This window comes from Phoenix dactylifera, unplaced genomic scaffold, assembly GCF_009389715.1.
Source record: "Phoenix dactylifera cultivar Barhee BC4 unplaced genomic scaffold, palm_55x_up_171113_PBpolish2nd_filt_p 000237F, whole genome shotgun sequence".
NCBI classification, from domain to species: Eukaryota; Viridiplantae; Streptophyta; class Magnoliopsida; order Arecales; family Arecaceae; genus Phoenix; species Phoenix dactylifera.
Genome location: NW_024067736.1, coordinates 103,300 through 123,598, shown reverse-complemented (window position 1 = coordinate 123,598; position 20,299 = coordinate 103,300). Strand labels below are relative to the sequence as shown.

The following is a 20,299-nucleotide window of genomic DNA, read 5'->3' as shown; positions in this document are numbered from 1 at the left end:
GCTTGATTCACATCGACCGTGGGGATGCTACAGGGATGTTTCCTGTCACCAAATTCATTCATCCAAGTTGCAATAGGGGAAGGGTGCTTGACGACAAGTTCATTCCGTCAGTAGCAGCGTCCACTGCCCCCCAATTTACAACCAGCTAAACCAGAGTAAATCTCAAACTGCTACTCTGCTTCCAGTACCCAAACAGGTCTCATTGCTTGATGGGAGATTTGCTCCTATCGGACACAAGAAATTGAGAATGCTAATTTAAAATTTACGTACGTCATATAATTCCTCAATAGTCTAAGATTAACGTCTATAATCTTACACCTTGGAACCTTGATTCATAATACTCCATGGCATGAGATGCCGATCCAAATGAAAGGGAAATGAAAGGTCTAGTGTAGAACGCAAACAATCACCATGCTGCCGCAATATGAAATAAAAGAACTGCACTGGTAGTAATGTGAGAACATGGTTTCCTCAGAGAAACATCACCATATCACTACAGTTTCCCCTTCCAAACCACCACCATCAACACCGACGGACCCAGCGGGCAATCGAACTACCGACGGGACCCTCGTTCACTCAGCGCGCCGAGCCGACTCGGTCGAGGCTCTCGGCCACGACCCTCATCCTGGGCCTCAGCTCCGGGTCGGGCTCGGTGCACCCGAGCGCCGCGTGGAACACCGCCAGCACCTGCTTCTTGGCGTGCACCTCGTGCAGCAGCGCCGGGTCCACCACCTCCGACAGCGGCCGCTCCTCCCCGAACGCCCGCCTCACCCACCCTTCCAACTCCCCCTCCCCGTCACCGCAGCCCGCCGCCGGCCGCCCCGTCACCACTTCCATCACCACCACCCCGAATGCGTACACGTCGCCCTTCTGGGTCGCCGCTGCCCCCGGCGCCCGCGCCTCGGGCGCCAGATACGCCGCGTGGGGCCCCCGCCCGGACGCGCCCACGAGCTTCTTGGACCCCGAGCGGGTGAACTTCTGGGTCCCCGAGATGAAGCGGGAGATGCCGAAGCCGGAGATGTACGGCTGGAGCTCGTCGTCGAGGAGGATCTTCGAGGACCTGATGTTCCCGTGGACAGACTTCCGGGGACTGCACTCGTGGAGGTAAGCTAGCCCCCGGGCCACCCCCTGCACTATCGCCAGCCTCGCCGTCCACGGCAGCGCCGGCACCGTTGGATTCAGCGGTCCGCCTGCCGATTTTATAATCAGAACACGATCAGACGGCTAGAAATAAACGGAAAGAGGGCTTTGAGAGGCGGAAAGGTTACCGTGGAGGGCGGCGTGGAGGGTGCCGTTGGGGACGTAGTCGTAGATGAGGAGCTTCTCGTCGGGGGCGTAGTAGTAGGCGCGGAGGCTCACCACGTTGGGGTGCCTCGCCCGGCCGATGGCCGCCGCCTCCGACTCGAACGCCCTCCGCCGGCGCCAATCGTCGCCGTCGCCTTCACCATCGGCGGCCTCGCTGAGGCGGCGCACCGCCAAGGCGGACCCCGGGCGCACCACCACCTTGTACACGATCCCACCCCGGCTCTTCCCCACCACGTAGGCGGAGGCCCGGAGGAGCTCCTCCAGCTCGAGGTCGAATCTGCCGTCCACCGCGACGTAGATCTCCTCGCTCTGCCCCTCCCGCCGGTCCTCCGTCGCAGCCGCGGAGCCGCCCTTGCCCTTTTTCGCCGCCTTGCCCTTCCCGACGGCGCACCTCCGGCGGAACTGCCACTGGAGCACTAAGATCGAGAAAATGGCGGCCAGGACGACGCCGGCGAGGATCGGGACCGTCATCGCCGGTCGCAGCCGCTTCTCCGCCTCAATCGGGCGGGAAGTGGGGGAGCTTGGGTTAAAATTATGGTTCGAAAGAGGAATCGTGGGATCTTGCTTGTTGGCGCCGCCGGAGCACGGATTCTTGAGCGGGAACCCGCAGAGGCCGGGGTTTCCAGCAAAGGCGGTGGGGCCCTGGTTGACAAGCGATCCGACCTGGGGGATCTCGCCGGAGAGGTTGTTCTGCCGGAGGTCGAGACTCACTGCGACTGGAATGGTGCCGAAAGCAGGCGGTATCCAGCCGGAGAACGAATTACAGGACAGATTGAGCACGCCGGAGAGCCGCGGCAAATCGGCGATCCCCGGAGGGAGGGAGCCGTTGAGGAAGTTGGAGGAGAGGTCGAGGTGGGAGAGGGAGTTCAAGGCGCCGATCTCGGCGGGGATCGGGCCGGAGAGGTTGTTGTGCGAGAGATCGAGGGCGGCGAGACTCCGGAGGGCGGTGATGGTGGCGGGAATAGGGCCGGAGAGGCTGTTGCGGGGGAGGGAGAGGATCTGGAGGGAGGAGAGGAGGGAGAGCTCGGAGGGGAGGTAGCCTTCGAGGGAGCGGTTGGAGAGGGCGAGGGCGGTGACCCGACCGCCGTGGCAAGTGACGCCGAGCCAGCCGCAGGGGTCCGGATCGGAGTCGATCCAGGCGTCAAGGGCACCGGTCGAGTCGGAGGAGATGGCCGACTTGAGGGCGAGTAGGGCGAGGCCGTCGGTGGTCAGCGACGTCGCCAGCGAGGCGTAGAAGAGGAGGAGAGACACGAAGGCGGAGAACCCGACCATTTCTCTGTACTTCCACCCTATTCTCTTCTTCATGTTCACAATGCCGCCATTACTGCAACGACGCGTTGCAGAGGGCGAGGTTTTGGGGAAAGTGGCGGCTGAGGGTTTATTATTTGAAATGGCGGAAATGGACGTTTGTATGTATTCGGTATCTGAAGTGGAATTTCTGGTAGACTTGCTTTGCGCACATGAATGGATCAAGGATGGTGGCTTGGAGGGTATTTTGGTAAATGAGAATGGATGGTTCTGAAATGGAGTGGGGGTTTTTCGGTAGTGGCATTGGGAGGCGAACCAGCACAGCTGGAATTGAAGCTTTTTTACGGCCTTTGTCTCGCGGAGAGCCCGCGAAGTTAAAGTACCGTCAAGTTTTTGAAAATATACCTCCCATGACTTGGCTGTGGCTCTTTGGCCTGGGGGACAGCCTTGGGAGCATCCACGTCATTGGTGCAGTTTAAGCAATTGGAAATCCGCCATCCTGGACCAGCGTAATTTCTTACCGCAGACCAATCAACTTGTTTTGTTGCGTTGGTTCGCTGGCTTTTTTATTTTTTTATTATTTCTATCTCGGAAATCGATTTTTACTGGATAAACTATAATTATTATTTTATTTTGATACAACTCAAGCATGAGTACAACTACGGCGGAAAAAAAAAAAAAAAAAACTTGTGCCTCTGGTCTTTTCCGAATGATGTACAATATAGGAGACGACCCAATTCACCGTACTATTCATTTTTCGATAGACATAAGAGACTTGAAAAGAGTCAAACTCTCTCGTGAGCCCACATATGTTTCGAAATAGCGGAGGCTCGTCATCATAGTTGTACTGGCCTTAAATCCACTCGATCACCATAGTTGAATTCCTTCTAAATAGATGTTATCTGCACTTAGTACCTACCTCCCGTAAGTGATACTCTTCCATGTTACCTTCAACTCTGCTCCAAAAGCCAACACGTTATTTGCCATGTTTTTGATATTATGGTTGTATTATTAGTTGTATTTTAAACCAATGTACTCTCTTTGGTGCCTTAACTCTTTTCGATTGATCGGAAGAGCACATACCAGCTCCGCGTAGAGTCTGATTTCATCTCCTCCTTTCACTGCCATTTTTATTGTTGGAAGATAAGGATCTTGCAACGAGGGAGTCAAAAAGGCGGAGTGTACACCGTCCTGCAAGTAAAGGCTCTAGGCCTTTTGCATTTTTTTGTAATCTACTGTGGTATGGCTGTGTGAACCGCTTCCTTGTTTCTTGGAAGTTAAATATATTTGTACCAAAAAAAAAGTTAAATATATCCAAATATTTCACCATTATACTGTTTGAAATGCTTCTATTGAGGCCAGCACATGGTTTCCTGCGCGATAAGCCGGTAGCAGGAAAATGATTCCGTATCACAACTGTGCATTTCTTTCCACAATTTAATGCAGGCAATGCGGCAATGCATGTTGTGATCAGAGACCATCACGTTAGGCTGATAGTAGCAGGGTCGGCGCACCGTTAGTCTGACCGCCATTAAGGTGAAATTTCGGACCGTCTGGAAGGACATCTCCTTTGCGAGAAGAGTTCTTGGAGCAGACAGGATCCACCTCGAGGGAGATTCCTCTACGGTGATTGATTGGATATGGAGTGTGGACCATTACGGGGACGATCATCCGTTGATTAGTGGTACTCGCAAACTGGTCGGAAAGATAGAATTCTTTTATGTTGCACATGTGTTTCGGAAGACAAATAGAGCTGCAGATTGTATTGCCTCTTCATTGCCGGGCACTCTAGAGATTTTATTTGGACCACAACGGTTGAAATTTCTGTTTGTTTGTATCATTTTCTTTCTTTTGACTTAACTGACTGTATCATTTAAAAGCTATATAAAATGCTGGATTTACCAAAAAAAAAAATTGTTTAGCACGGTGAATGGCTTTAATGTTTCCAAGGCATGACTAAATGAAAGGTAGATAAAGATAATAGGGCATTCCAGGTTATATTTATTGATATACATCATGCATAGTATTTAAACAAATTGATTTCTGAATTTAAATATTGTTTCTGGGGAAATGTTACAACAGATCAAGAATACACAATCTTAAGATCATTAAACTTAAATCTTTAAAATAAAAGGAAAGTCTCTACACGTTGAGGTAGCTCATATGGATAAGGTTATTAAAATACAGCAGTATAGAATGAGGAACTGCAGGTGCCGTACTAAAAAGCTCCTTTCTTTCTTTTTTAGCTTTAAAAAGTTCCTTTCTTTCGAAATCATGATCTAAGGCTGCTCCTCCCGTTGTAATCTTACTCTCTTTTTTACCATTTTTGGATGGACAATTACTAGATTCTCTCAAAGTCATACCAACATCTTAAACTCTCACTATAAATTTACTACTAAAATAAAATGCCTATAGAGGGAGAACCGAATGGCCATTTTCAGGTCCAATGTACGACGAGGTCTAAATGGCCTACGCCAGGCGCAACAAGATATGGGTTTAATATTAAGTACATCTTCAATGATTTTTGACCAGATCGAGTTGCGTTCTTGTATCCCAAGTTTTCCTCTCCCATGTCCCTGTGTTTCTAACCTAAATTACCCGGTAATGACAAAGCCCTTCTAATTAATGATCTGAAGCATGTTAGAACAAAAGTTCAACACAAAGGCTGCCTGTTTCCTTCCTGAAGTTAACAATACAAGTGCAGATTCAAGAAATGGCTGTCGTTTTGGGTTCATGAACTGAACCACGCAGGATTGGACCCAGAAAAAAAGGGCAGCAAGTATAGATTCAAGAAATGGTTGTCTTGTTTCTTTCATGATGTGAACTACACAGAGGGGCCCAGAAAAGGTAGCAGGAATGTTTGTCTGTTGGCATTGCAATCCCCTGACCAAATGGCTAAAAAAAAAAAATAACCAGTAGCATTCAGTTACCAGTCCATCTAAGAACTGGCCCTCGACGTGACACTTGGAAAAATTTCAGACACAAGTGTCCCTGTAGGCCATGGCAAATGAAACAAGCATCTCTATTCCGACAAATTCAGACCTGGTTTCTTAAAGCATGAACAAGATGGCAACGGCTCGTGTATGATCAGGGACCATTTGAAAGCAGATAAATCCTCCCGGATATAATTCTATGTATTTTCTTTTGGCAGCACTACATCGATCATATATTTTTTTTGCTGGTTGGCTGCATTACAATGTTTAAGAAGGTAGTTAAAAAGGAATATGGGATTTGATTCATTTCTTTCTGAAGGAGAAAAATCATTTTCCAGTGCAAACAGGTAGAGAAGTAGAAAATTTGAAAACATATAAATCTATGCTGCCCAGGATGTGAAGATGAATGACAACATATTTATAATAATCTAGGTGCTTATTTGAATAATGCCTACCCACAAAATTTAGGACTGTATGGAAAATTCTGATGAGAGGCCTCAGCAAAGAGAGTGAGCATAGATTCAACTCGGAAGAGAACCAGGATAAAGCAAAGCCTAAGAAAGTGCACAGGGAAGCTATAATATATGATTTCAAAGAGCTTACAGTGGATGTACCCATGAAGGTATGAAGATTCATGCGATCTGCCATTAAGATCAAGATAGATTTGCTGATATGGTAGAATATTCTGAATAGAAACAATGAAACATGACCTTACAGATAAAATATAAACTGATATTAGAGCAGGCTAGCTGGTTGAAACGTTAACTACTTTTTTTTTTTTTTGCACGGTGCTTATGTTATATTTCAGGCCTACTACTTCGTGTTTTTCATATTGTAGGAATGTATCCATGGATAAGAGTGGCAGTAATGATATAATATTTAGTAGAGATATCGAACATGACTGAGCCAGAGATATATCGAACATGTCCATAGTTAGACTATCTTATACCATGTCTAATATGCTACATGCAATATTTTTATGGAAAAAAAGAAGGCCAATCAACAAATGCTACATAATCCATATAATGACATAGTGAATTGTTGAGAAGGGAGGTCGAATACTCATGACATGAAATATTAAGTTGCATCAAGAAAGCACTATTATTGAGAGGATATGCATTCGTATCATTTTTAAAATCATGTGTAGCGGAAATTATTTCGATACTTTTGGCTGATAAAATAATATCACAATTGAGGACATATTGGATGGTCAGTGCATAGTTTATGTGATGGGTAAAGTTCTTAGTCATTTGCATCCAAATGGAGACAATGCATAAAGGCAATATGCTTATAGCATAAAAATGGGCTTTAGATGTTATTTGCAACCAAACACCATTCATGTCATCTCGGAGAAAAGATTTGATAAATAGTAGCCAAACAACACTTTAATCGGCCTTGTGGTTAAGTGGTGATTATGGATGGTTAGTTTTAACCACCCTTCGTTTAGCGATCCAGGAACCTAAAAAAGCCTTAGTAGGGAAGTTCGATGTTCGGTGTTTAGAATATTAATTGTTAGGAACTTTGGGTGTGAATATTTTTGGCTTATAGGACAACTTGCCAAGTGCATTTAGTTGCTTGACTTTTGGATCTAAAATTGCATATAGTGTAAGAAAATTGTCATAGAAAATTAGTGGTGTTTTATATAGAGGTTAGACGACTTGTAATTTGACCACACTAGGGGGTGCCAGTCAATAAATTAATATTGGGTAGACACATAAATATTGAGCCATCAACTTGAAAATTTAAACTCAAAACCAATCTAACTATTAAACAAATAACTCAACAAGAAAATATTAAGATCACTTGCCTAAAACAAAAGTGTTAATCCTTTCCTCTATGTTGGGGTGATTCCTCTCCTCCACTTTTCTCCACTAGATGGCACCAATGCCTTTTGCACCTCTTCACCTTGAGTATTACTTTTCCTCGTTGGTTCCTATTCTCCTTCAAGATGGCCTCTTCCTTTTCATTAATAAGTTTTGTAGCACTGGTCCCCAATCCTTTATGGTCCCCCTTCATAGCTAAACTTTAAGCTGCTTCATTCAAACTCATGCATAGATTTCATCTTCAAAAAAAAAAAAAAGATCGAGTTTAGACATGATAAATACTTAAGTTATTTAATTTAAATTAGACTTGGATGGTAGACGGCATGCATTAATCGTATATTAAGAAACATACAATTCAAATGTTCAAGACATCTATCTTGTAGGTATACTGCAATAGTCCATATTCTAGCACACCAGCAAGCTACTCTCCGGCACTAGAGAGGTAAAATAAATCAACATACCATGCTTGAAACTTTCATGGCCAAAATTTACTATACAAGTACATTCGAATTTAGCAAATACATATCTTCTAGTGAGAATATCTAGACCTGTCAAAAAAAAATCTAAGAAAAATCTTTGGTTGAGAGTTGAGAGACATGCTCAAGTCCATATTTGGAGGGTCCGAGAGAGAGAAATTTAAACTAAAATATCGAAGGCGATCATGAAACAAGCATGAATTAGTTTATAATAGATAAGAATTGTTAGACGAGGGCTCACAGAACTGAACCAAGTAGTTGATCTTGGTCTTGGCAATGGCCATGATACCCTTTCTAAATCATGCACGTACAAGCACGCGCTCTCCATTTCCTAACATAAATTAAGAAATAAGTAGTGCACATCAATCAAGATGAAACCAACGCGAAAACTAAAAACAAAAACTAGAAGACCATCTCAAGGTAACATCTAAGAATCAGGTTATTAGATGGTAAAAGTTCTTGCATGCTGCCCTTGGTAAAAGTTATTTAGAATTACTTTTACACTTAATCTTGATTTAACACAGCTTAATTATTAATTATAATCATAATCACCTTTTCGGAGACTTCGGCTTCCATACCTCGCCGCTCGCTCCAAAGCCAAGGCCACTTCGATGCGGCCTCCGCCTCTGTTCTAAGGCGGAGAATCCCCGAAGACTCCATGGCCTGGGAGCTGCTCCTCTGGCTCTACGCCTTCGCCTCTGTGATTTCTCTCATCGCCCTGACCGCCTATCAGGTGACCTCCAAACCAAACCCAACCCTGGCTCTCAGTTCCAAACTAGAAACATAGAGCCTTCAAATCGAACTATATTTACCTCATTACATCCCAATCTCTCATAGGAATCTTTCAAAACGTTCAAACTTACGTTTTATTTTGGTAAAGTTTGGTGTTTACGACTGAAGGGTTTGGAGGAATTATTCTTTCAATTTATGGTTTCTTTTAGCAATAGAAGTTTGTTTTGTGGTGGGTGATTGTGGAAAGTCTCCTTTTTTATGCTGTTGAGTGGAGTTTATTGCGAACCAGACGAGTGTATTAAAAATTTAAACTTGATCTTCTTAAGAACAATGTAAGGACATTCACTTCCCGGAGGTAATATCAAGACACTGTACTTCAGATAATCTCCAAAACAGTTATGCCGTCCTTAAAACACAAATGAAGTCTTGATTCTTCTGCTGTTCATCATCATCATCTTGTATCTTTTTTTTCCTAAAAGAGAATTGGATGAGATCTTTCTTAATGCAATGGATGGAATTGTTAGGGCGTGTTCACTGTAAAAGTATGATAATTTGGAATTTTGTATGTTTTCTGATTCTGAGAATTGGGTGATTGTTTTTGTTGTTAAAATTCATGAAATTTTTAAAGGAATCCGGTGAATTTGAAAGTATACTCAAACGTTTTGTTTAAGCCCGTGATTTTCCTTTCCCTATGAGGTTATATTCCAAAAGGTGGGGAAATGATGTTATTTTATTTATTTATTTATTTATTTTTGGCGGGTGGGGGGGTTGTTGTTGGTCTTGATTTTTGATATAATGACATGCGGCATGGACCTTATTGATGCATGGGAGGTACCTGTGCCTTGTCCAGACTTCAGCAAGGTCCACAATTTAGGAAACACAAATATAGAAAAGAAACATCTTTACTTTAATATATACTTCGGCCTTACTATATTCAAAAGGTGGCTGTTATCATAAAATGACTTTTAAGAATTCAAAACCAGTTCTAGGAGCTTACAGTCTTCAGTGCATTCTTAATAATATCAAGATAATTGTTTTATGTCCTTTTCTCACTGTTTGTGTGCAGCTTCTATGTAAAGCAATTAGTGGAAGAATTAACTAGAGCATACATTTCGTCCGACCAAAGAATGCCTATTTCCCACACCAATTTGATTTTTTTTAAAAGGTTGGTAAACAATATGAAAATGAGAGGTCAACATGACTCTTTATGAATGTGTTCACCAACTCTTGGAGTTTGTTATACTTTCAGCCTTATTATCGGATCAGAAATACTTTACTAATGGGGTTATATCGTCTAAGTTTAGTTCTTGCCCTCATTTCACCAAACTTGTTTCTAATTTTAAGAATGCAACTGAAGCCTAACAACCTATCTCAACTTGTCACAGCATATAATTTAACTACTTTAACATTCCTTGGAACCTGCTCGATGGCTTTTTCCTGGATAAAATCATGACTAAATATGCCACCAGCTTGTATGGTGAAGGTCTGGTGGTTATTTCTTTTTCATACATGCAAATCAGAGTGTTATTTTTTTAAGAAATTTGGATGTAATGAAATTTTACTTATTTTTTATTCAAAGTGGTTCCCAGAATATGTTGATTTAATGAAGTAGGCATGCACTACTTTTTCCAAGCTGTATCACACTACTGTGAGAAAAGAACAAAAGTTAGACCAATGTCCTGCAAGGTTGTGCATTGTTATCATCAGCATGAGCCTATTTTCACCTTCATGTCAATTACCAAGTAAGATATAGGTTGAAAATCGTTACCATGCACATTGCAGATGTTTTTGTGAAGGTTACGAATTCTTTAGTGTTGATCATATCCACCAATAAAATATGTTTTGAGTTGTGGATAAAGTAGTTTGCAAGACCTTATTTAACCCTGTTTTCTAAACTTGTAAGCTTTTTTTTCCCTTGATCTTGAGTTTGTGGGGGATTTGGGAACTAGAGAGTGGGAAAGGTGGGCTTGTCAACTCATGCCTTTAGAGCAATCATTCACCAGCTTCAACCTTTTCCATGCTCTTGTTATGGATGCAGAGTGTGAGTGATTTCTTTTAGTATTCTATTATAATCCTTATTACCACCTTAATCCCAAATGTCATGTGTGGAGGTAGGTTTCAGACAGTAGGTTGCATGTGTGGTAGAAGAATCTGATCTTTGAAGCAAGTGTGCTATTATAAGTGGATACTGAGAAATTGCAGTATTAAGCCTTTGCAGATAGCCTACTAATCTATTATGATCAAACCTCATCTTGAACATCAACTATTAATTGATAAAATGCTGCCAATTCTGTGCCTAAGATTGACATTTATTTATTCAAGTGGTTGACTTAACGATGCATATTTTAATGACAAAAGGGATGCATGTCCTTCCTTGTACCTTCTTTGCAAGCATATCTTGCAAAATATCATCATCTGTTATGACATTTTTTATAGTAGATCAGAACATTTGAATCCATATGAAATTGTTGATACAATATATCTAAAACCGTCATAGTAGATCAGAACTATTTATCATGTTTAAGTTATTTTTATTTGAGATATTCAGAAACTTCTGGTAACAGATATAAGCTCATTCTTCTAAACAGTATGAGGCCATGAGCATTACAATCGTAAGTTCGGTAGACTTTATGCATGGAAGGGTACTCAATGCAACTTAATATATTATCAAAAGTATCACAAAATTAACTAGGTGAGCGGGGCATCATCTCCGCTAGAGTGACATAGAGATGCCTGTATTAAACTTAGAAAAATGTTGTCACAATTCATTAGCACTGTGACAAAAGATGGGCATGTTAATGCATCAAAAATCTTTTCTCATGATTATTTAAGGTAAAACTATTCCTAGAAATTGCGATAGTCTTGATAGTTTCCTTAAAAAGGAAAATTATACAATTTGATATAATATTGACAAGAGACATGGAGCTTTAGCAGCATAAAATCACATATGGTGCTTTGAAAGGTACCCATCATTAATTAGTTAAACCCCCAAAAAACTGTTAACATGTTTTTGAGCAAAAAAATTGGGGCACACATTGTTTCATTTTACGAAGAGTAAAATAGAATTAAACAGAATTACACATGCTCGAGGTCCTCTGGTGACGATGGATCTTCTAAAAGTCTTATCTAGAGGAAGCAATGTTCATTTTGATTTATCAGGATTCCTTTTTTTCCTCAAGTCTCGGGACTGATATTAGGGATTCTGTTACAGGCTAGTTTGATTTTTCAGTTTCTTTGCTTAAATAAATCTCTCTCACGGACAATTTTATGCCAGTGTGGAATTTGGGAGTTGGTGTCTAGTTTCCACACTGGTCTCTTTCTCTCTCTTTGTGTGTGTGTGTGTGTGTTTATGTACGTGTGTCTATATGTTTGTTTTGGTGTCTCTTTGTGCGTGCGTGCATGCATGCATGCGTGTGTGTGTGTACCTAACACAATTTGGTATAAGCATGGAGGTTGGTAGTTGATGTCAAGTTTCCACTCTGGTTTCACTTAAAACCTCTCTAGTACTTGATTTGATAATTTAATGAATCTGGATGAGTGCAATCTGGATTTTGTTTTTTGTTCATGAATGCTGCATATGTGGATTCATTTTATCTGGTTTCCTACCCTTTGTGTGTGTTCGGACTGTTGGTGGTCAGAGGGGGATGCTATTCTTTATAGTATCTTAAATATTGGCTAATTGTTCTTTTTGTTGACCTTCTTTATTTTGTTTGTCATGCTTGTGAACCAGCTTGTTAACTTGTCTGATTTGGAGTTCGACTATATCAACCCGTATGATTCATCATCGCGCATCAATGCTGTTGTCATTCCAGAGTTCATGGTTCAAGGAATCTTATGTGCTTCTTTCCTCCTATCATGGCATTGGTTTCCATTTCTAATAATGGCACCCATTACTTATTACCATGTAAACCTGTAAGCATTATCTCTTACCTTTGCTGTTGTTTGAAATAAACTTCTTGCAGGATGTGGTTAGTTACATTTATACATATCTGTTAACTACTAATAAGCATGTGGAATTAGATATATTTTCTTCATAGTTTTATGGTTGCTTTGCTGATTAAGCACTAACAGATCCTTAAAGTCAAAAAAATTGTATCGAAACACTCCAGGGAAATCAGTATATGGCATCCAGTATATAACAGCCGATGCAGCACAACCTTTTCAACATGGTAACATTAGCTGGGCCCTCAGAATGTAATATTTATACATAAAACAGGGGTGCAAAAATAATCTAATACATGCCTGGTGCCATAATCTGGGTTCTATATTTGGTTTCTCAAGCATTCTTTTTCTTGCTTTGTTAAAATTAGTCAATTGGGATAAAATATGATGGTTGACCGTGATTTGACCGTGGTTGAAAATGAGTAAAAAGTGACAAAATGACCACAGTAACAATGTTGAAGGCTCAATTGGTTAAAATGTACTCAATGTTTGTTGATATCTTTAGTAAGTCATAGTGAGCAAGATTTAGTTGCTTATTTATGAATTTGGTGAGAGTGTCACTTGCAAGAGTGTCATGCAATCAATTCATATTAGTCTGTAATGTTTATGCATATAAAGCTTGCACTGTTGTTTGAGATGTACTTTGGTAAAATGGAAAGAAGAGACGATACATGCTCCTACCTTCATTGGCACCATAGGAAAGAATCTGTATGGAGCATGACACACTTTTGCTAGGGTGCATAACCTACAAAAGGAGGCCAGTGTGAGTCTGTCAAGTTTGTATTTTCAAAATGGAAAAGGAAAACAAAAGGAGATTTATTATTGGTGATGAATATTCATTCAGATTCAATAATCTTAACAATGAATCATGGCATTATGTTTAGGACAATGATTTTCTTATTTGCATATGCATCTGAATATTGACATTTAACCCATACGGCATTTTAAACTCCTTTTTCTTTTTTATGGTGGCTTGCAAGCATACTCTCGTGTTATTGTTATTACCAATGCTAGTGTTATTAAATTATAATTATTGTTTATTAATGACAATAGTATTCAGAATCTGCTAGACCTGCAAACAGGCCAGGTCTAGCCTGACCTGATCTCAGTTCTTGTTAATTTAGACTGGACCGCCAAACCCATTTGCTGATTTGGTTGGGTCCATAGTAAAGTGATGGCTTGTCCAGTCAATGGGGGAGAGTTGGGCCCAATATATAGCAACCTGAGTGAAAGTTTCTTGATAGCCAATTTCATGTATTTAAGTGAACCACTTAGGGGCTGGTTGGCTGACAAGTTTTACTAAAATAGGTTTATAAAAAAATTAAAATGAATGAGTTGTACAAAAATGATTGTTTGGTTGTTTTCCATAAAATCCATTTGGAAATAACTAGTAAGTCATAAAAACTTGGAAATGAGTTTTATGAAAAAACAGGTCCTCCCCTATTTTCAATAAAATGCATTTTACAGAACTCATGTTTTACAGTTATCTATTTTAGAAAAACTTACAAACAACCAGAAAACCCCATAATCGCAGGCCTAGTCTAGTTTTGTTGTCCCCTTGTACGAGTTCCCTTATCTCTTCAAACATTATTTCCTAATTCCTAGCATTTGGATCCACATAGTATGATTATAACCTTGGTTAGAACAAGCATCCACAAAGAATGAAATGAAGTTTATACCCATGTTTCTCTTACTTTTATGTTTCAAAACTATCAGGGGCCTTGTCCTCTTAAGCATGGATTTATATGCTGGTGGCATGGGCTATGCTGGCAACTGGCTGGCACAGCATGTACTGTGCAGAACTCAAAAAAAAAAAAGGACTTACAAGCATCCTTTTAGTTAAAAATATGTAGTTTAATAGGTGCCATGCCAGCCTATGCTGCTACTAGCCTGGCATGGTATTTTCTGTCCAGCATGGACTGACATGTGCTTGCACTTGAAACTCTTCTCTCAAATAGTATTCATCAATAACTCCATCCAACAAAGAGGTTCGTGGACATTTCTTAACGCTAATTCTTAATAGTTCCTTAAACCAGTAACAAGATCTGCTTAAGTTTGCCTATTGGTCATAATCATTAGAAGGAAGATGTAAACCTTATGATTAAAAGGGCTCTCTAGACATTTGGCACAGGTTTGTTCTGTATAATTGAATAAAGATTTTTCTGGGAGCGAAAGAAAGAACAAGCTTATCTAGAGTATCTACCAGTAGCCTTAAAGCCCATTTAGACCAGCACAAGACAGCTGCTGGGTTTATGTCCTGTAATACAAATTTTATTGAATGGCAGCAATAGACAAGTCTGCCTCTATGTCAACCATGTGTGTTGCGTAAAATTGATGTAAGGTTTCTTCTATCTCTATTTATGGGGTCAGAGAACTTCTTTCTTTTCCTGTCAGGATTATGTTGACTTGCAGAGAAGATTAATTGCATCTAGATTGTAGCTGCAATAGGCAAATTAAAACATTATTTTAATCAAGGCTTGTTGATTTACTATAGATTTAATGAAACCCAGCCACAACTAAGATGCTGAGCCTGTTCTAACTCAAGCTTGAGTTATGAGAAAGTAAGATTGAAACTTGTCTAGGCTGGGCTAGTATTTTGAATATTGGTTGAGAAATTGAACTTTTGTTTGTCTGGAGATCCAGTTAACATTTGATTTGGGATTTTCTTTTTCCTCTTCTTATTAAACAGGCAAGATAATCTCAGGTATCATAAATATGCCAACTCACATGAGGCTGATCTTGTATCTTTGATTACATTAATGCATAATTCCAATTTCAGTCCCTAGTTTTTTTTATTCACACTGTAGTCTTTTTCTCCTTATTTTTTCAGGTTTATGAATAGGAGACATCTTATAGATGTTACTGAGATCTTTAGATTACTAAATGGAGAAAAGAAGTACAGAATAATCAAGCTTTCTATCTACTTCAGCATATTCGTGATAGTCATTTACAGGTCTGCTTTTACTTTATCTGATTGCTTTTCTACTATATTCACTGGAAAGTGATGTGCTTAGCAATGTCTAGTTGTTTCCTATCAATTTTGAAAGCAAACTCGCTATAATCGCTAAAAGTTGTTTTCATCATCATGTAGCTCCATACATAATGTATTATAAGGGACAACATGGGGATAGATGTTTAGGAGGAAGAAAGAAAATAAATCAAATGATCTTTGTGAAGCTCATCATCACCAGGTGTTTCTTGATCCCTTTGTACGTCGTGGCAGTTTACATCATCTTTAGTTTTGTCACAGTGCTGCTTATTGTCAAATCGGTTCATATGAAAGCAAATATTTTGACTTCGATCAGATTCTTTGTGCACTTGGAGTCTTAACACATTAGATTTTGTGCTTGAGGTGGACACTTCCTTCATATTATTCTAAAGCATTTTGTTTGGTCTAGCGTTTTCACTAAGGATATGAAGTTTATGTTTTGAGTATATTTGGAGGCACATAACTTGAGATCCATGAGCTTTTATTTGGCCTTAGGAACAAGGATCAATACATTATGGTGTCAACACCATTCTTCAACTTTATGTGTGCTCCTATTCCTGCTTTCATTTCCCACTCCAGTCAAAATTATGATGGACATAACATTCATTATTCAAGTCTATGCTTGTGGTCTTTTAAAGGCTTTTAGGATTTTGAATGCTTTTAAACATATTCTCTTGCCAATGAGGGGTCTTTGCTCGTAGTAGACTCTGATAAGGTAACAAATTCGTTGTTGCTTCTCCAATCAGTTCTCATCCATCTTAATCTCAGAGTGCTAAAAGAATTTCTCAAAGTTCTACATTGTATTCTGGTGTATACTAATGGCAGGATGAGTAGTTCTATTCAAGGTATCACTTCTTCATACATGTATTAGTGCTTCTTTTTCTTCAGTTCTGATAACTTCAGATCTCTAGTTGTTTCACTTATAACTGCAATTCACAGAACGCATGTTGTGAGCGTTGGTTTGGTTATCAGTCTAATATATGTTGACTTGGAATTCTTTTGCAGGCTCGTGATGTCTGCTGTTCTCTTACTTACGGATGAAGGTTATGATTCTTTGGAATCTGGGATTTTTTAAGATTCTCAAGCTGAGATTGTCAGGTACTCGTCCTCTTGCATTCCTTATGGATTTGGCTAGGTCTATTGTGCACGGAGAGGAAGTTTCATTTGGACTGTACCTGTAGTGCACTTTAACATTGTGATGTGTGCCAGTGGCTTGATTGTACTGTCTTTCTTCAAGTGCTTACTAGAAATGAACTGCCTGCATGCATGTCAAATTTGTCTCTGTTGCACTAGCGTCCATTTCAATCTTCCTTTGCCGCTGTGCAATGAAGCTGAATCTCATCCATCCTTACCGATATTCGATAGCATATTATTTCAGTTTCTAAGCCTTTCAGTTCGATGTTTTAATGCGAATAAAGTTCTAGCCAATTTACTTTTTTGTTGGTGGCACTGGATGAGACTAGGCAAAAGCAAAAATTTGCATAACTACTGCAAAAAAGCCTTACAAGTCAAAAGCAGAGATTATGTTATTTGATATAGCTAGTTAAAATGATGAGGTACACCATGCATTTTTATTCGTAGATTTTGATAAGAAAAGCTTCAAACTTGTTAATGATGGCTTAAACTCTTTGCAATATGAGAAGGTACTTTGAAGAATAAAGTACAGGCATTTTTAAACTTTATTGATTCTATGTTTGAAGTTGTTATAATGTTAAACAAAAGACATATCCCAAGTATATCCATTGATACTCCTTGGTAAGAAAAGAGATGCACGCAGGGTAGTGTGATGTTATATTTAAAGAAAGTAATTAAAAGGTCATTTATATTAGTAAACTGCAAAGTAAAGAAATGGTGATGTCAGTTTTCGCAACTTGCATCTTGTATGTGCAGACATAATCATCCACAAACTTTATTCTCATCAATTTGGGTCAGAGTAATTGATTCTTCTTTTTGTATATGTTCCTATCCAAGATTAAAATCATTTGAGTTGTAGAGGTGTCTTTTAGCTATCCTCAAAGCACCTCACACTAATTTCTTCCATGTCTTTGTTTGCCTCCCCCTCTTTTCCCTACCTTAAACCTGAATTGTGGATTGCCTTTACTGGAGCTGTCTGTGCTCTGTTAGGCACTAGTACAAACCTTACGTAGTCTTATTTTGTACTTCATTCTATGTTGGCACTACTAACCTCTTTTAAAACACATTTCAGCTCTGGTATTCCTCATTTACTGTAAAGTCAACTCGACATCCTTGCTATGTTATGCACATCTAACACTTGTGCTTCATGTTCATGTAGGAACAGCTAACTTAGGTGTTTACAGGTGCTGAAATGAATGCTAAAGCATGACTTAGCGATCCATCCGTGGATTATTACCTACATTTTCCATAGTACCTCATAGTTTTGTAGACTTGTACCCTTGCAATTAGCGGTCATTGAATAAATGATTTTTCAACAAGACATAATTTTTTCTTGAACCTCTGTTTGAAGGTACCAAAACCTATTACTTTTGATCGACATGTGTTGTAATACATCTAGAACATATGCATAATAGTGTATTATTGCTTGCATCACTCACCGTGCATTTTAGCATATAGGGCAAGCATAGACATGCATAAAAACGTGTACTTAAAATGCTCATTCCTGCATGACCTCATATTTAGCCATAGAAGGTTCCAAAGCTTTGATCTTTGATTCTAAAGCACCATGAGAGTTTTCTAATGTGCAGAGATAGAAGACTGTTGCCTCTCAATCCGAACCTGAAGGATGATCGAAGATGAGTTTCCTTGTCTGAATGGCCTGATCATGAAGTGACTGCTTTTAGTGATTTCTATCTTTGTGTTTATAAAAATTAATCCTATTTGAAATGAGCTAATATATCTCACTCTGACACCTTAGATTTGTAAATCAGTCAAAAATGTTCGAACTATGTCTCTAGAATTTCGAGGCCTGTGTTGCTTGTTTACTGCCATCATCATCTTCCTCTTGTCATGACAGTAGTAAATTCATAACTGTATCTACATTTGGAGTTCTAGATGAATAAAGTTTAATCACCATTCTGCAGGACTTCATGTTTTATCCGAGAGAACCCTAATTTCCTCATTTACAGAAATCTAGTATGTGACTACTGAAGCTGTCACTTGAGGGTGTTGTCGGCTGTTTTGTACCCTATTGATGGAAATTGATGACAGGCCGCATTTGATGTAATATAGAATGTATTCTTGTATGAAATCCTATTAAAATCTTGAATGAATGTATTCTTCATGTTTGGTCCATATCAAAATCATGTTAGAGAAAAATGGTAAACAGCAGATCATTTATTCTCATGCTGGTGCCATATATTTGCACATCAATCTCATATTTGCTTTTCCCTCAAGTGCTGCCCCTGCTTGCAGATGGCAAAGCGGGTCTGATGAAGGTCGGACTTGGTGATGTGGAATGGATTAGGCTGAGATCGTTGCAGGCCGCGCCGCGCTGCTGGCAGAGGAGGGGCAGCTGGGTGGCGAGCGAGGGATGTTTGGTGGGATTCTAATTTCTGAAAGGGAGAGATTATAAAGAAGAGAAGTGGAGGATAAGGAAGTGATTAGCATCCCTAATCTCTGTTGAAATTACTATTTGTCCCAAAAGCTTAAGTTAATAAGATGAGATAGATTTATTTATATATTTTATATTTTCTTACACTCCTCATATGTGAGCCGGACTTCTCTTTAATGGGTAAGTTCAATATATGGAATTTTTAATAATGGGGTTAAAGAGTGCGAAGACAGAGTTCAAACTCAGGAGCTCTGCTCTGATACCATGTTGAAATCACCATTTGTCTTAAAAGCTTAAGCTTTTGAGATAAGTGGTGTTTTTAACGATCTCTAATCTTATAATGCTAAGACACTTGGGCTTAATTTGACATGCACCCACCTTGGACGTCTTTAGACTCTACACTAATTTTTTTCAGGGGGATATTCAAAGGGCATATATTAGTCTGAATTATTCCCGGCAATTTGCTTGCGGGGCCTGGTATAAATGTAGGCTAATGAGCTTGGTGGAAATTTTGACTTTCTACAAGGGGTTATATATAAAAGGACCTTGTTATGTATGACCCCTGTAGAAAGCTAACATTAATTATTATCAAACACAAAATCATGATAGAATTTAACGCAGGCTTCCAGACTTAACCGGTCCCAGGCCTCCTGTCATCTGGTGTAACAACACCGGTTCAAACACCCATAGAAAGTTCTCGGGATGGATATAACATAATCATCTTGATCAAGTCTTGTTAATAATCTCAAAGTTCTGCTTTTTCATTTTTGGGGTGTTGAAATGTATTTGAAAAATGGGACAGGAATAGCTTGCCTTTCCATTGGCGATTTGAGTAGATTATTGTGCCATTCTAGCTTATTATCTTGCACGTGAGCAAAGATGAATTTGACAAAGTGCAGGGGGGAAATTGATGATTCTACTGATGATGTGAGAAGAAAAAAGATGAGTGCAGCTGAAAGAAAGAATATGATGAGGTGAGAGTGACCAGAATGAATGAAAACCGAGTCTGAGAACCGCCGAACTTGCCTTAGATGATATGGTCCGTCGCCTCTTTAACGAGTGGGAGGGGTTCGATTTGATAGTGTTGACCGTTGTTTTGGCACCTGATTATATTAATATCCGGTCTTGCAAGCATTATCTCAGTTTACCCGAGGATTAGATTTTGGCTTATATGAGGCGGGGTGCACATGGAGTAGAGGATGGAGAGTAACCCCTCCTAATTATTAAAAAAAAAGAAAAAAAAAGTGACGGTAAGTCTGACATAGATAATCCAAGCCATTGCCAAAAATTATATGATTTAAAGCTCTCTAATTTATACATGA

General features: G+C 39.9%; 2 protein-coding genes across 6 annotated transcripts; one reads left to right on the top strand and one right to left on the bottom strand.

The window, feature by feature from the left end:
• Nucleotides 1-417: 417 nt before the first annotated feature.
• On the bottom strand, nt 418-3,166 carry LOC103711381 (receptor protein kinase-like protein ZAR1). Its single transcript, XM_008797502.3, has 2 exons — nt 1,269-3,166; nt 418-1,190 (listed from the first exon to the last, which is right to left on the bottom strand). The coding sequence occupies exons 1-2, from the start codon at nt 2,608-2,610 to the stop codon at nt 577-579; spliced, it is 1,956 nt and encodes a 651-aa protein (XP_008795724.2). The 5' UTR covers nt 2,611-3,166; the 3' UTR covers nt 418-576.
• A 5,182-nt stretch (nt 3,167-8,348) lies between these two features.
• LOC103711379 (protein cornichon homolog 1-like) lies at nt 8,349-19,128 on the top strand. Of its 5 annotated transcripts, none has more exons than XR_005507605.1 (5): nt 8,349-8,518; nt 12,248-12,429; nt 15,290-15,412; nt 15,551-15,650; nt 16,454-16,538. XR_005507605.1 is itself a non-coding variant. In XM_008797500.4 (5 exons), the coding sequence occupies exons 1-4, from the start codon at nt 8,444-8,446 to the stop codon at nt 16,521-16,523; spliced, it is 450 nt and encodes a 149-aa protein (XP_008795722.1). In that variant the 5' UTR covers nt 8,349-8,443; the 3' UTR covers nt 16,524-16,546; nt 18,839-19,128. The 5 variants fall into 5 exon arrangements, 4 of the variants coding, with proteins under 4 accessions (XP_008795722.1, XP_038973412.1, XP_008795721.1 ...); XM_008797500.4 differs by lacking the exon at nt 15,551-15,650 and adding an exon at nt 18,839-19,128 and having other exon boundaries at nt 16,454-16,546; XM_039117484.1 differs by lacking the exon at nt 15,551-15,650 and adding an exon at nt 18,821-19,128 and having other exon boundaries at nt 16,454-16,546.
• The last annotated feature ends 1,171 nt before the right edge of the window (nt 19,129-20,299 follow it).